General features: G+C 40.4%; 1 protein-coding gene across 1 annotated transcript in view; it reads left to right on the forward strand.

The window, feature by feature from the left end:
- The window catches only part of LOC142151362 (volume-regulated anion channel subunit LRRC8E-like), a 30,721-nt gene that overhangs the window by 11,995 nt on the left and 4,238 nt on the right, over positions 1-14,488 (forward strand). The window contains exon 2 of the mRNA XM_075206916.1: positions 10,407-10,561. Within this exon, the coding sequence (XP_075063017.1) occupies positions 10,424-10,561 (138 nt within the window). The 5' untranslated portion in view covers positions 10,407-10,423. The remainder of the gene's footprint in view (positions 1-10,406; positions 10,562-14,488) is intronic.

Here is a 14,488-nt window from a genome sequence, read left to right on the forward strand (position 1 = left end):
AGTGAGACTGCTGTAGACAAGCCATTGGAGTAGTTTAGAAGCAAAAGGGAGGAGAGAGATTGGGTGGTAATTAGACAGGTTGGTGGGGTCATGAAGAGGAGGGCTAAGTGGGAGCAGCCAGTAGGCGAGAGGGTTGGGAGGAAATGGTATCTAAGTGGCCGGTTGCATACCCCTTCACCATCAAAAGTAATCGGCACTTACGCCTGACCTGTAGCTGGTGCAAATAATGTGACAGAAAAACACTTACCTTTTGAGATGCCCAAAGCTGTGTTCACTGGCGTATGGTTTGTTTCTGGGCATGTGCAAAGTGATTTTATGCAGAATACGGCACATATCAGCATTTATGTACCTTAATGTATCGGGGCCTAAATGTTCTCCTTGTGGTGATGAGGGTTTCCTGGTGTAAAGAGGAATTGATTTCTGGCTAAATTGTCCCTTACATTGTGTTTTTGGTAGGTAGATTATATTGTAAGCTCCAGTGGGGCAGATATTGAAGTTCCTGAATCAAGTTCTACAGCTCTGTGGAATAGGTTTGTGCTGTTAAAACAAAGGATAATAAAATAATTATAATATACAAACTAGCACCACAAACTTCTCACAGATTTTTCAAACCTTCTGCTTTTGGTCCCTTCTTACTTTAGATTGCGAGTTCTAAGAAGTTTGGTCCTTTTACCGTGTCTCCAAATTGTGTAATTGTTATAAAATCCTGTATAGCTTACTTACTGTCTATGGGAGACATTCCTGCTGTACATGTAAATACATCAGACTTGGGCACAATAACATAAAACACACATCCCATAAAGTTGCATAAGGAGGTGAAGAATTTCGAGAGCTAAACTAGCCTGATGAAGGGGCCTCTGTGCTCTGAAAGCTAGCAAATATAATCTTTTTTTTTGGTTAGCCAATAATGGTATTACTCCTATAATACTTTTATCTTTTTTGACACAAAAGTATTTAACATCACATAGATTTTTCTGGCTAACACGGTACTGCAATAATAATAATAAAAAAAAAAAAATTGCTACACATTTCGAGAGCTAAATAAAAGCTTTTTCTATAGATTCATACGATTGATCTATAAAAAGGAGTTGGATGAGTTCTATAGTTGCCGTAAGACCCCTCTTATCCTTGAAACCTGTTGAGTTCTGTTTTCAGCCCCCACTGCCTGACTCTTTGAACATCACTGACTATAATTGTATATTTAACCTTAATGCTTACAAAGCGGGCATTGTCCCTTTAAATACCAGAGCAATTAGTGCTCTCAGGTTACACACACTAGTCTCAGCCCCACCTACATCACGCAGGAGCATAGGAAAACTATAGCTTAGTGATTTCCAGGACTGTCTGAGGTTTAGGGAATGTATTCCTGGAATTTTGTGTCTCTTATGATGTCCCTGATTTTTATATTTTAAGTTCTTATGGATGAATATTTAAGATTCAATAGAATTGGATTTTGATCGTGGTCAATGGAAAGTGGTCCTTTCTCAGGTGGCATGTGTGTGTGTACTTAACATGTTACATCGGTGTTACCACTGTCCCACCCACTGTCGGATTATTAAGCCCCACCTCCACCTGGTAGAGAGCCTGTTGTCGTTGGGGTTTTTATTCGAGGTCTTGCTGAAATTCGGTATCCTCCCAGACCTTCATGAAATGAATGGGTGGGCAGGTGTGCTGATGTGACACACGTTATTACAGGCCTACCCCACTGCACATCACGCAGAGTTGGTCAGATTGTGATAAACCATAGTTTCCAACATTTAAAGACTGGCCTCCGGGAGTCTGGGAGTAGAGGTGGGCGTGAGTGTGCTGGGCTCCGCAAATCGCATCCTTTTGGCCCCGCCCCCTGTGATGTAATAACGCAGATGCATCATTTTAACACGGGGTGGGCCAAAATGATGCGATTCCCGGAGAATCACATCATGGAGAATTGCCAGGTCTCCTGGGAGTCCGGGAGACCTTCCCGGAATTCGGGAGTCTCTCGGGCATTCCGGGAGCGTTGGCAAGTATGTGATAAAGCGAATTGCACCATTGAGTTTTCCTCCCTTCTCCCACCTTCCAGGAGAACTGCAGGCTTTCTCTGGAGTCTGAAAAACTTCCATATAACCAGGAGCCTCCCAGACATCCCGGGAGAGTCTGCATGTATGGAATTGTATTCTAATCATGTCCAGTAGTCTGGTCATGGATGTGTGGCCTATGTGAATGTCAGCATATAGAGTCACTTGTCCAACCGCAAACCGTGCCTGGAATCTGTACCCAGGTGGGGAATTGCTGCTGTGTACAGTATATAGTTGCAAACATTTAAAATAATGTACATGGACACTGCTGCTGAGTCAATCCTGTCATGAGCCGCACTGACTAGGCAGAGCATAACATGGCTGAACTTGGTTACTATGCCATTTTATTGCCTTGTGAATACATCTGTTAAATAGTCACTAACTTTAAAGCCCAGAGAATAAGAATAGGTAATGTGGATTGTATCCGATATACATAATAAGAGGACTTCCACAGGGCATGTGGCCAATGTTGGAAAAACAGGGACGTTTACACCACGTTTCAGGGACAATTCTTAAACTGTAACTGTCCAAGGAAATGAGGGACAGTTGACGACTATGGCAGTGACAAGTCACAAGCATGTGCTAAGTGGCACCAAAAGCCGGGAGGGAAAGATTGTTAAACTCTTCACACTGTGAGTTAGCAGCTCAGCAGCTGGAATAATATATTCCACACATGCCAATCACAGAATAGTACATTGCATGTTACGTGGTGATTGGTCAGTACCCTAGTAAGGTGACTTGGCACTATGCTTGGGCACCATCCTAGCGTCACACACTACATGTGTATATGTGTGCTGTGTGAATTACAGTGCTAAATAGGACCCCCCCCCCCAGCCAGGACACCCTACCACTTCCCCCTGAGGGTGCAATACATGCCCCCTCTATTGACAGAGAGCAGGGACCTCCCTGTCTTATGCTATAATCTGACTACTGTACATTACATGAATGCAGGGCCGGATTAAGGGAATGGAGGCCCCTGGGCTAAGGGGGCCTCCATTCCCCCGTGAGGCCTCTCCCCCCGTGATCCGAGCCGCCCTCGCCGCCCATCCCCCCCGCACTTACCTCCTTCCCCGGCGCGCTGTGCGCTCTTTACTGAGGAGATCTCGTGAGAGTGAGACTCACGAGATCTCCTCAGTAAGGAGACTACAGCGCGTCGGGGAAGGACCGCAGTGGAGGGTGCTCAGCAGCTCTGATTGCGCCGCCGAACAATACTGCTGCTGAGCACTTTCAAGGGCCCCCTGGATGCCATAGGCCCCTGGGCTGTAGCCCAGTTAGCCCTATGGTTAATCCGGCCCTGCATGAATGTAAGAGGCTGTGGAACAGTGTGCACATGGCAGCCTGTGAATGGAGGGGACAGCTGTGTAGTCAGTGGTAATATGAAGCCCCACTGGCATACATTCCCCAGCATACGGAATGGTTTTGATGGTTTAGTATTCTGGTGTCTGACAGCTTCCGTTACTGCGAGCCCCAAATATATTGTGCAGCCCGGATTAGGCTGTATGCAGAGGCTTTTATAGTGTAGAGGAATGAACAAATGTTCTTTACAGGCTTGAGCAACCAGTGATGGAGCTGCTGGGACTTGTAGTTCCGCACAAGAGGGCGAGCCACCTATCGCTACTCTATATTATGTAACTATGATCACTGGCAACTAATAGGTTAACAAGAAGCCTACGGGGAGCCACACAGAGAGGGAAGCACAGATCCTGATGGATGGACATGTCTTCCCTTCCCATCAACATCTTCCACTAATTGAATGAGGAAATCTGGTAATACTAGTCTGGTTATTGTAATATTGATGTATTTCACAAGCCTATAAAATGAGGTTGTATCTACATCATGTATGTTTTATAATTCAGTTGTTGTATTAATCCCCACCACAAATCTCTTGGTTAATATCCCCCTATTTTATAACAGAGCATCCAACTAATTATGTTAGTGTAACGGAGAGCAGTTTCTTGACCCTGTGTTACGGTATACAGACTTGGGACCCTTTACTACAGGATACCGTTCACCTTCTGGAGAGTCAAACGCGAGAGTGACTCTAATCCACATATTGCTTTTACAAAATAAAAAAGTGTGCTACATTTTGGTACTATGGTATAGTAAATAAAAGTGTTTAATACAATATTTTGTAATAAACAAGTTTATTTATTAAGAGAACAGCTTTTATCTGTAGGTCTGTCACTGACCAAGAAGTCATTGCATTGTGAAATTCTTAGGCAGAATACAGATAGCATTTTTGTTTATTGTGTATTTCAAGCACTTTATATATGCTCTTAAATGCCTCTCCATTCCAATGGCATTGTAAAAAAAAAATTCAGCATCAGAATAAATGGCTTATGGCCTTTTTGTTAGAGATGAACGTTGCCGATCCGAGCCGGATCCGAGACAGATCCGGGTATTCCCGCCAATTGCAAAACTGAAACCGAGGCTCTGAGTCATAATCCCGCTGTCGGATCTCGCGATACTCGGATCCTATAAATTCCCCGCTAGCCGCCGCCATCTTCACTCGGGCATTGATCAGGGTAGAGGGAGGTTGTGTTAGGTGGTCCTCTGTCCTGCTATATCTCGTGCTGTGCTGTGCTGTGGAAATAACAATGCCCTTAGAAGGACAGACCACAGGACACAGCACCACTGGACTGAGCAGAACACAGCACAGCACGAAAAATTTTAAAAAAAGTTATAAAAAAAAAATAATTATAAAAAAAAGAAATTAAAAAAAAATATCCAAAAACAGTCCTGCAGTATAAGTCCATTGGTACTGCAATATTACAAAGTTCACTGATTCTGCAGAATAGACTGGGAATTAGTGGAAATGATTGTTATTGAATGTTATTGAGGTTAATAGCGTAGGCGTGAAAATAAACCCAAAAACTTGATTTTAACACTTTTTATGTTTTTTTTCAAAATAAATCCGAATTCAAAACCTTAAATCCAAACCAAAACCTTTTGTCAGGTGTTTTGCGAAACAAATCCGAACCCAAAACACGAGACACCAAAAGTGGCCGGTGCACATCCCTACTTTTTGTAGTCAAATCTGGCTGTATGTCCTCTGCCTTACGGATGGGCACCAATACCTGTAGTCTAAAACTGCCTAACGAGTTGTCAAAATTACAGCATGATTGGGTGCATCTTTAGTGTATGTCCTCTTGGAGCTGGTCCAGTGGGAGAAGTAGTGTCACTTCTGATTTGAGGGGGCTGTCCCGACAGATAGCATGGTTGGCCTGACTGCCAGGAAGTTGGGAGATATATTGTGAGGGTGCTGCATGTGGAAAATTCAAGGGTGTTTTCAGAGGTGGTGGGTTGGGGGCGGGGCCTAGAGCTTCTGAATCACTAGACACGCCCCCAAGCGGTGTGTCCATTACTTACCCCAATTTGCGGTAGGCCAATGTCAGGAGGTATGTAAAGGTAAGATACTTAGGAGACCAGAATTTTCTTAGGGTATAAAATAAAGACCTGCACAGCACTCTGCCACATAGCCTTGGTACACAACACCTGAGAATAGAAACACTAAGGGGTACATTTATCAAGCTGCGGGTTTGAAAGAAAGAATGTTACCTATAGCAACCAATCAGATTCTAGCTGTCATTTTGTAGAATGTGCTAAATAATAACTAGAATCTGATTGGTTGCTATAGGCAACATCTGCACTTTTTCAAACCCGCAGCTTGATAAATTTACCCCCTAAGAGACCTATTAAGCCATAAACCATGCTGAAACTGATTTTTTTTGCATTGGTTTAGGCATTTTTAAGTATTGTTTTTATATAAGAAAAACCTAACACAGATAATATCCTGCATTAGTTCAAGGTTCGCATTAACCCAGAGTCCCCTTATTTTTCTGCAATATGGGCCAATTGAACAAGCTCCAAAAAAAACTAAGTTTTTTGGATCTGATCCAATGGCTATATCCATCTTCTTCAGATGGTGATAGCAGTTCTACCCTATGGGGGGGGAGAGCATCGCTGGAGATGGAGCTTCAGATCCATCTCTGCAGTCTTCCTGCTCTCCCCTCCAGTAACTACAACAAAATGGCTTTGCACATGCGTAGGTCAGAACCTGGAGTTGAGAGGTGGTAAGGAAAGTGATCGCTGGGACAACTTCCTATCGGATGCACTGTCCCGGGATGTTGTTTTTTTGTTAATAAATGGCCACTAAATATCATCCATCACTCATTAAATATCATCTCTTGTGATGATAGATGTACGAGGGAGGGCATATGCACCCATTAATAAATAATAGGCCCATAAAGGAGAACAATGCATGAGGATGAACCTCTGTCTTTAAAACAAAACTAGTGAAGCGAGTTAACTGGAAGGAGGGTGGTCTGCTATGGCAAAGCCTAAGCGGAGATCAAATGAAAGTAGAAGCACATAAAGTCCTGTGACTGATAATCTGACTAATGCTGCTGGTTCAGTTGAGTGAACTTTGTGAAATAGGTAAAGGGTGAAATAGAAAAAACAAAGAGAAATTATTGTCACTACAGTGCACATAATAAAGGAATAGGACAAGTAAGATATAGATGTGGAGACTAACTAGAAGGCCTAACGACTGGAGACTGTGCTGTTGTATATGGTCTGGAAGCACAGAATCCCTGTTTGTCATAAACTGTAGGGGAAAAAAAAGCTCTGATGTTCCACAAACTCTCTGCCGGTCTTTATGGTTTAGGAGCTCCAAATCCCCGTATGGGGAAACTCTCAAGGAATGTTATTCCTTTTATTGAGCTTGACGAAAATAAATCTATGTGGTGTAAAATATAAGGATATAAAATCTCTGAGGCGTTCTGTGACTATATAAAAGCTCAAGGACACCTTCCAACAGTAACTTCTAATATCCTGTTATTTTATACTAATTGTGGTGGACGTAAATTCTTATAATACAAAAGGTTCCGTTTGAACCAAAGTTGCTGGTATGAAGTGATCTCCCCAGGTCTACCTTCCACGGCAAAGCGATTCTACAAGGCGTCGGGACAACGCTGCTCAACAACTAGACTTGTATACGTGACATTACTCTTAAAATCAACTGGAGCCAGGAATTGAACACTTATCTCAACAAACATCTACAATTGTTATACCTCTACCTTATATATCACACCTCTTACATTATAAGCTCATTAGGACAGAGCCATCTCTACCATCTGTTTCCTGTCATTTGTTGAATCTTGAATTATTTACATGTTGAATATAAAATATTATATATTTAATAAGGAATATTATTCCAGAAATCCAATTTGTGTCAGAGTAGTTTGGACGTTTATCGTTTAGTAAGCATTGACCAGTGGTGCTCGCTTCATCATGAAGGAATGAGAATGGGGCGGACCTTAGTATGTACAAAATGTTCAGTGAGGGCTTTTTATCATATTGGAAAGAGAAGCAAAGGGGACAGAAGTGAGTAATGAAGCCCTTCTAAGAACATGAATGATTCTATCTGCAAGAGTTTTTGTCTCTGGAACTTTTTAAGATTTTTTTTTTTTCTCCAGCAAGTAGCAGTTTTCCTTCACACCCCTCACTTCCTGTTTTTGTTTTATTTTATATCTCCTCCTGTAGACACAGTGAGAGGCAGCTTGGAGAGCTCTAGGCAACATCTCAAAAGTGAGCTAGTTAAAGATGTTAGATATCCAATTTTAGTTTTTTTCCTTCCCTAGTAGTGTTCAGCAAAACACACAGCCTGACATATTCAGCACACCGTGACTTATTATTCTGCATGTTGTATTTATCAGCAAGCATACAGTAGGAGCTGCCTGCTATTTATTATTGGCCGTTGTCTCCACTGGAACAGTGCCCCTAATGGGCAAATCCTAAAAATACTAACTTGAATTCAACGTGATAATGTTGGAGTACAGATCATCATCAGCTATTTATATAGCGCCACTAATTCCGTAGCGCTGTACAGAGAACTCACTCACATCAGTCCCTGTCCCATTGGGGCTTACAGTCTAAATTTCCTAACACACTCACAGACCAACAGAAATAGACAAAGGTGAATTTAATAGCAGCCAATTAACCTATTACTATGTTCTTGTAGTGTGGGAGGAAAACTGAGCACCCGGAGGAATCCCACACAAACACGGGGAGAACATACAAACTCCACACAGGTTAGGCCATGGCTGGGAATCGAATTCATGACCCCAGCGCTGTGAGGTAGAAGTGCTAACCACTGAGCCACTGTGCTGTAGTACAAATTTTGTAACACACAAGTTTTCCAACTGTTAGAATTTTTTTATTTTTTTTGCATTATGTCACTCTATTTATCTACTATATTGAATGGCATGTGAAAGCAACTTTAGTTATGGTTTATCTTCAGTAAGATATTCCATCATGGAGCAGAATCTAAATGACGCTCTACAGCCCTATAAGTGATTGTACTGCAGGGCTCAGTAGATATGGCCTGTAAAGTGAATATGGATTTTCCCCATTGTTTTCATGGACTTTAAAAGTGCTTGCCACTTACACACAATGGAAGCAGACATTTTTTTGAACCACTATTTATAAGGGGGGGGGAGCATCCTTTTTTTTTTTTATTACAGACCAGTGATATCGCCCAAGCACTTTGAGGCAGCTATCTTTTTTGGGCTGTGTATTAATTATGTCCGTTTCCTAGTTAAAGGAGAGGCTGCATTGTTGTATATATTGTTGGGGGCATGAAGTACCCCTGGACGTCTGCGCTTGTTAGTGTAGGGTAAGTGGTGGTTGTTGCTTGACAGAGATGACTGGTTCCGGTCCTGTAGTGGTTCTGGTTAGATGTGTGTTTTCATGGCACAGTGCGAATGTGAGTAGTGTATTCTCTATTGTGTGGTGGTGTTCCAAGGTGTTTACCTTTTGCTGTTTTTTTGGGGGTGTGATGTGTCTGTGTTGTTCTTTCTTGGAGGCAGGTGGTGATAGTTGTTTATCTTAGTGTTGTAGATATTGTTGTAATCATGAACATGGCTGCCTCTACTGTGTCTAAGTGACAGATGTATATTCAATGGCTTCTCCCTCAATCCAGTTATGTGTGAGGCAGTGGCAGAGAATAAGGATTTACCCAAATGGACATTTTTATTTTATTTTTTCATTTTGTTCAATTATGAAATCACTTTTTCTTTTTTTTTTTTTAATTTATTTAAGTCTGGACGTACCCTAACAAGTCTTTAGCGATTGATAAACTACTGTCCTGTATTGCAGTGTTTTAGGAAGCACTGGTGGCTACCACAATTTGCTGTAAAGCTCGGCAGGTGCCTCTTTACAGCCCGCTAATAGCGAAGTGTCATTTCTAGATCTGTCCTGTGGTATTCTGCACATACAAGGAGACTGCTTTGTCCAGTGTCTGCTGTGTGAATAAATATAGACCTGCGTTTTTTTACAGAGGATGTAAAAGCCTGTACTGCCCTGTACTGCCCTGTGTACTTCTGTAGATTGTGCATGTGATCTCTGGGACTTTAAAAGTAAAACGAGCAAATCTGAATTATATGCTGTTCTGATCTCAGGTTGAACCGTCTAATCGAACAGGGCACCAATTAATATATATATATATATATATATACACACAATATACACATATATAATATATAGTGGAGGTGGAAAAACCCCTTTGAGGCAGAATCCTCAAATTCATATACATCATAATCTCTGGACGTCTGTAGCGTACCAAAATGTCAATACCCTTATCTATAGTGCTATAGAATATGTTGGTGCTTTACGGTGCATTTAGATATACCTCCTCTGCATCTGCTAATGGTTTGTAAAGTCTAAACTCATTACTTCAAATTATCGAATCTGCTGGATTGTTATAACACAGGTAGAGTTTCTGGATCTCTGACCGTAGTCTACATAAGATCTTAAACACTTGCAGAGTTTGGGTTCCTACATATTTATTTACAACATTTGCTATACATATTATGGTGTGTAATATATGTTGCAGAGTATATATATTGTACACTATAATATAGCTCTGTTCAGCCAGGGTCAGAGGTTAAGCAGTAGGATATGTGCCATTTATCATGTACAATATGTATCTGATTCCAATCAATATAAATGTAGAAATCTGATATACTAAGGTCAGTAAATCCTGCTGCCCTGACTGCGGCCATACAGCGCGTCGCTGTTAACTCCTCCTCTGCCAGAGCTTTAGCACTCCTGGTTAGTGTGTAGAGGGTGTGGAAGGCTGACAACAGTATTGTCTCATTACACCGATGATAATGCATTAAATGTGTGTACACTCATGAGGACGATAGGATCTTAAGTGCTTGAGTGCTGCACAGAGGACTTATTAAAACCATTGTGAGTCAGTTGTAACACTGGTTACATAGGAAAAGGGATGATGGGGAATAGTGTGGATGTGAGAGTAATAGAAGATTTACCATATTCCCTCTACTTCAGCTTAGCTCGCGGTCATCATGATTCCTGTGGCCGAGTTCAAACAGTTCACCGAGCAGCAGCCGGCCTTCAAAATACTCAAACCCTGGTGGGATGTCCTGGCTGAATATATCACCATCGCCATGCTCATGATTGGGGTCTTTGGATGCACCTTGCAGGTAAGTGCAGATTAAATACTATTAAATGCCTCATCTTTACTACAACTAATGCTCATCTGAGCTATTTTCAGTAATGAATGCCCCTCTCATAAGGCACCACCTCAATAGATCAAACTGGCCAACAGTAGTTTGTGGGGCCACCACCAACCTTTCAGTTATTCTCCACCACCGAAGTCGGATTGGATTTGATTGGTCAGGTTGGAAAACCATGTAGATCAGTTGGTGCAATGTGTGAAGTTTTCATGCATTTTTATTAAAAAAATTCCAGTGTATGTGTGAACGAGCCCTGTAGATGACCTCTTTAGATGAAGTGGTCCACTACTACTGACTCAGCCAGCTGTGTGGTCTAGTTATAATTCACTGTGTAGCATCTTGGCATATAAGCGCATTTACATTAGAGACATCCATTGCAACTTTATTAACTGTCTTTAGATTTGAATGGCGGCAGAGTTAGAAAAACAATGAGGACCTCATAAAACATGGAAAATGTGATCACATCCCACTTTATGTTGCATTATGTATCGACCTTTATAATTGCATTGATTTTCCTTTCAGTCTTGGTTATCCTTTCCTGTCATGCATTAGCCTACAGACTCCTACTTGTAACTCATCACCTTTTAGAAACATAGAATTTGACAGCAGATAAGAACCGCTTGGCCCCTCTAGTCTGCCCATTGCTTCATTTACATATGGCAACCATTAACCTTATTTGATCCCTTATTCTTTATAAGGATATTCTTATGTCTATCCCAAGCATGTTTAAACTGCTCTACTGTATTAGCCTCTACCACCCATGATGAGAGGCTATTCCACTTATCCACTACCCTTCCTGTGAAGTAGTTTTTCCTCAAATTTCCACTAAACTTCCTTCCCTCCAAGTGTCAGTGCATGTCCTTGTGTTCTAGTACTTCTCTTTCTTTGAGGAATGTTTCCCTCATGTACCTTGTTCTAACCCTTGCTATATTTGAAAGTTTCTATAATTCCCTCCTCTGCTCCAAACTATACATAATAAGTTCTTTTAGTCTTTCAGGGTAAGTTTTGTGCTGTAGGCCATGCACCATTTCAGTTGCCCTTCTTTGTACAGTTTCTAATGTATTTATATTCTTCTGGAGATATGGCCTCCAGAATGGAACACAGTATTCTAGATGAGGTCGTACCAATGACCTATACAGTGGTATTATTACTTCTTTCTTTCTGCTACTGATTCCTCTCCCTGTGCATCCCAGCATCTGACTTGCCTTCCTCATTGGTTTTTTGTATTGCTTACCTGCCTTTAAGTCACCTGAAATAGTGACTCCTAGATTCCTTTCCTCATCAGTAGTTTCCATTACAGTGCCATTATTACTATATTTAGTCTTTGGGTTTTTTAGACCCAAGTGCATGATTTTGCATTTTTTGGCATTAAATTGTAGTTGCCACTCTCTTCACCATTCCTCTAGTCTACCTAGATCATCAATCATTTGTTCTACCCCTCCTGGTGTGTCTACCCTGTTGCATATCTTTGTGTCATCTGCAAAAATGCATACTTTCCCTGCAATACCATTTGCAATGTCTCCAATAAAGATATTAAAAAGCACTGGTAACCTTTCCCCCCTGTGAATGTACTTCATTTACTAAAACTCTGTTTTCTATCCTGCAACCAAGATCTTATCCATTCCATCATCTTAGAATCCAATCCAAAGCTTTCAAGTTTATTTAACAGTCTGTGATGTGGGACTGTGTCAAAAGCCTTACTAAAATCTAGATAGGCTACATCTACAGTCCCTCTTTGATCTATTACTTTAGTCACCCAGTCAAAAAAGCCAATAAGATTTGTTTGACATGATCTCCCCCCAGTAAATCCATGCTGTTTGGGATCCTGTAAATTACTGGATTTAAGATATTCTACACCTTTCTTTTAAGAGAGTTTCCATCAATTTCCCTACTACTGATGTAAGGCTCACTGGTTTGTAGTTGCTCGCCTCTTCCTTGCATCCACATTTGTGTAGTGGGACTACATTCACTCTTTTCCAGTCCAGGAATTACTCTTGTAGCTGGTGACTAATTCTGTTAATGGTGTTACCAGCACCCCCTTAAGCTCTTTTAGTATCCTTGGATGTATCCCATCTGGCCCATTGATTTATATCAAAATAAAGTATAACATACGGCGCTAAACTTTTGCTCATACTAATGTATACAATATAATAGAGTCCAGAGTTATCCAGAGTCCATACCATAAATTAATCCAGGAATTGATCAAATAATCCACCTAGATGTATGTTCACTGAATTCTCTAGTTCTTCTCCCATATACTGAGAATAATTACCAAAACTTGTAGGGAAAAATTCTTGTTGGTATTGTTATCCTCAAAACAAAGAAAAACATGTATCAGAATAAATCAAGTGGTATTCCCCTTATTTAGGCACACCTCATGTGTTCAATTCTAACTTAAAAGATTTTCATATAAAGTCAGAAAGGCCCCTCCACGTGATGTTTTATAGTGGGTCATGCAAGAAAATGTGACTAAAAACATGTATTCACACCATGATATTCACACCATGATATTCACTTACACGATTAATGGTGTGATTCGCCACATATCATAACTGGTTTGTTTGAATCACATAGAATTTTCTCCTGTGGATTTTCTCTCATACAGTTTTCAAGATGGAGAGATTTCAACAAAACAGGGAAAATAGAAAGGATATATAGTGTTTTATCCTTTAATACAAACAGCTACCAATATTACAATGCAGAGTACAAATAATTAAAAAGGACAAAGTCCAATCCACAAACAGCGTATATAGATAGATGCAAGTCCGCCTACCAGAGCTCCAGAATACAATCAGCATGTGTTATATCCACGGGCATATCTCCTCTCCATGGAATGAAGGTATTAGCTCTGTAAAGGTGGCACTTGTCTCCGTGTAGCCAACGCGTTTCGACCTCACCCAGATGGTCTTTATCAAGGCTTCTCCTATACGCTGGAAAAGTCCTCCTTTTAAAGTGTAAAAAACGATGTTTCCAATGTACTTCCGGAATAGTACTTCCGGTTTTGCGTGTCATAGTCCCTCTCAGAAGCGAGGTTTGGCATACAAATAAACTTTATCGCTTGGTGTTCTTTATACAAAACAGACACTTATAATTCTGTTTACCCCTGTTCTTCTCCAAATCGAGGCTTGACATACAAATAAACTTTATCTCTAAATGTTCTTCATATAGAATGAACATTTTTTAGCTGAAACCTATAAAATATATATATAGCATATAAAACCATTGCAAAGATTACTTGAAATGGTTCAATAGAAGACTAATATGAACAAGACTAATAAAAATACAAATTATATAAAAAAATATATAAAAAAATATATATATAAATAAAAAATATTATTAAAATTTTTTAATTAAATTAGAATTGAATGTAAACAGTACTGAGAGGAGATATGCCCATGGATATAACACATGCTGATTGTATTCTGGAGCTCTGGTAGGCGGACTTGCATCTATCTATATACGCTGTTTGTGGATTGGACTTTGTCCTTTTTAATTATTTGTACTCTGCATTGTAATATTGGTAGCTGTTTGTATTAAAGGATAAAACACTATATATCCTTTCTATTTTCCCTGTTTTGTTGAAATCTCTCCATCTTGAAAACTGTATGAGAGAAAATCCACAGGAGAAAATTCTATGTGATTCAAACAAACCAGTTATGATGATATGTGGCGAATCACACCATTAATCGTGTAAGTGAATATCATGGTGTGAATATTATGGTGTGAATACATGTTTTTAGTCACATTTTCTTGCATGACCCACTATAAAACATCACGTGGAGGGGCCTTTCTGACTTTATATGAAAATCTTTTAAGTTAGAATTGAACACATGAGGTGTGCCTGAATAAGGGGAATACCACTTGATTTATTCTGATACATGTTTTTCTTTGTTT

Source organism: Mixophyes fleayi, chromosome 4 (assembly GCF_038048845.1).
Source record: "Mixophyes fleayi isolate aMixFle1 chromosome 4, aMixFle1.hap1, whole genome shotgun sequence".
NCBI classification, from domain to species: domain Eukaryota; kingdom Metazoa; phylum Chordata; class Amphibia; order Anura; family Limnodynastidae; genus Mixophyes; species Mixophyes fleayi.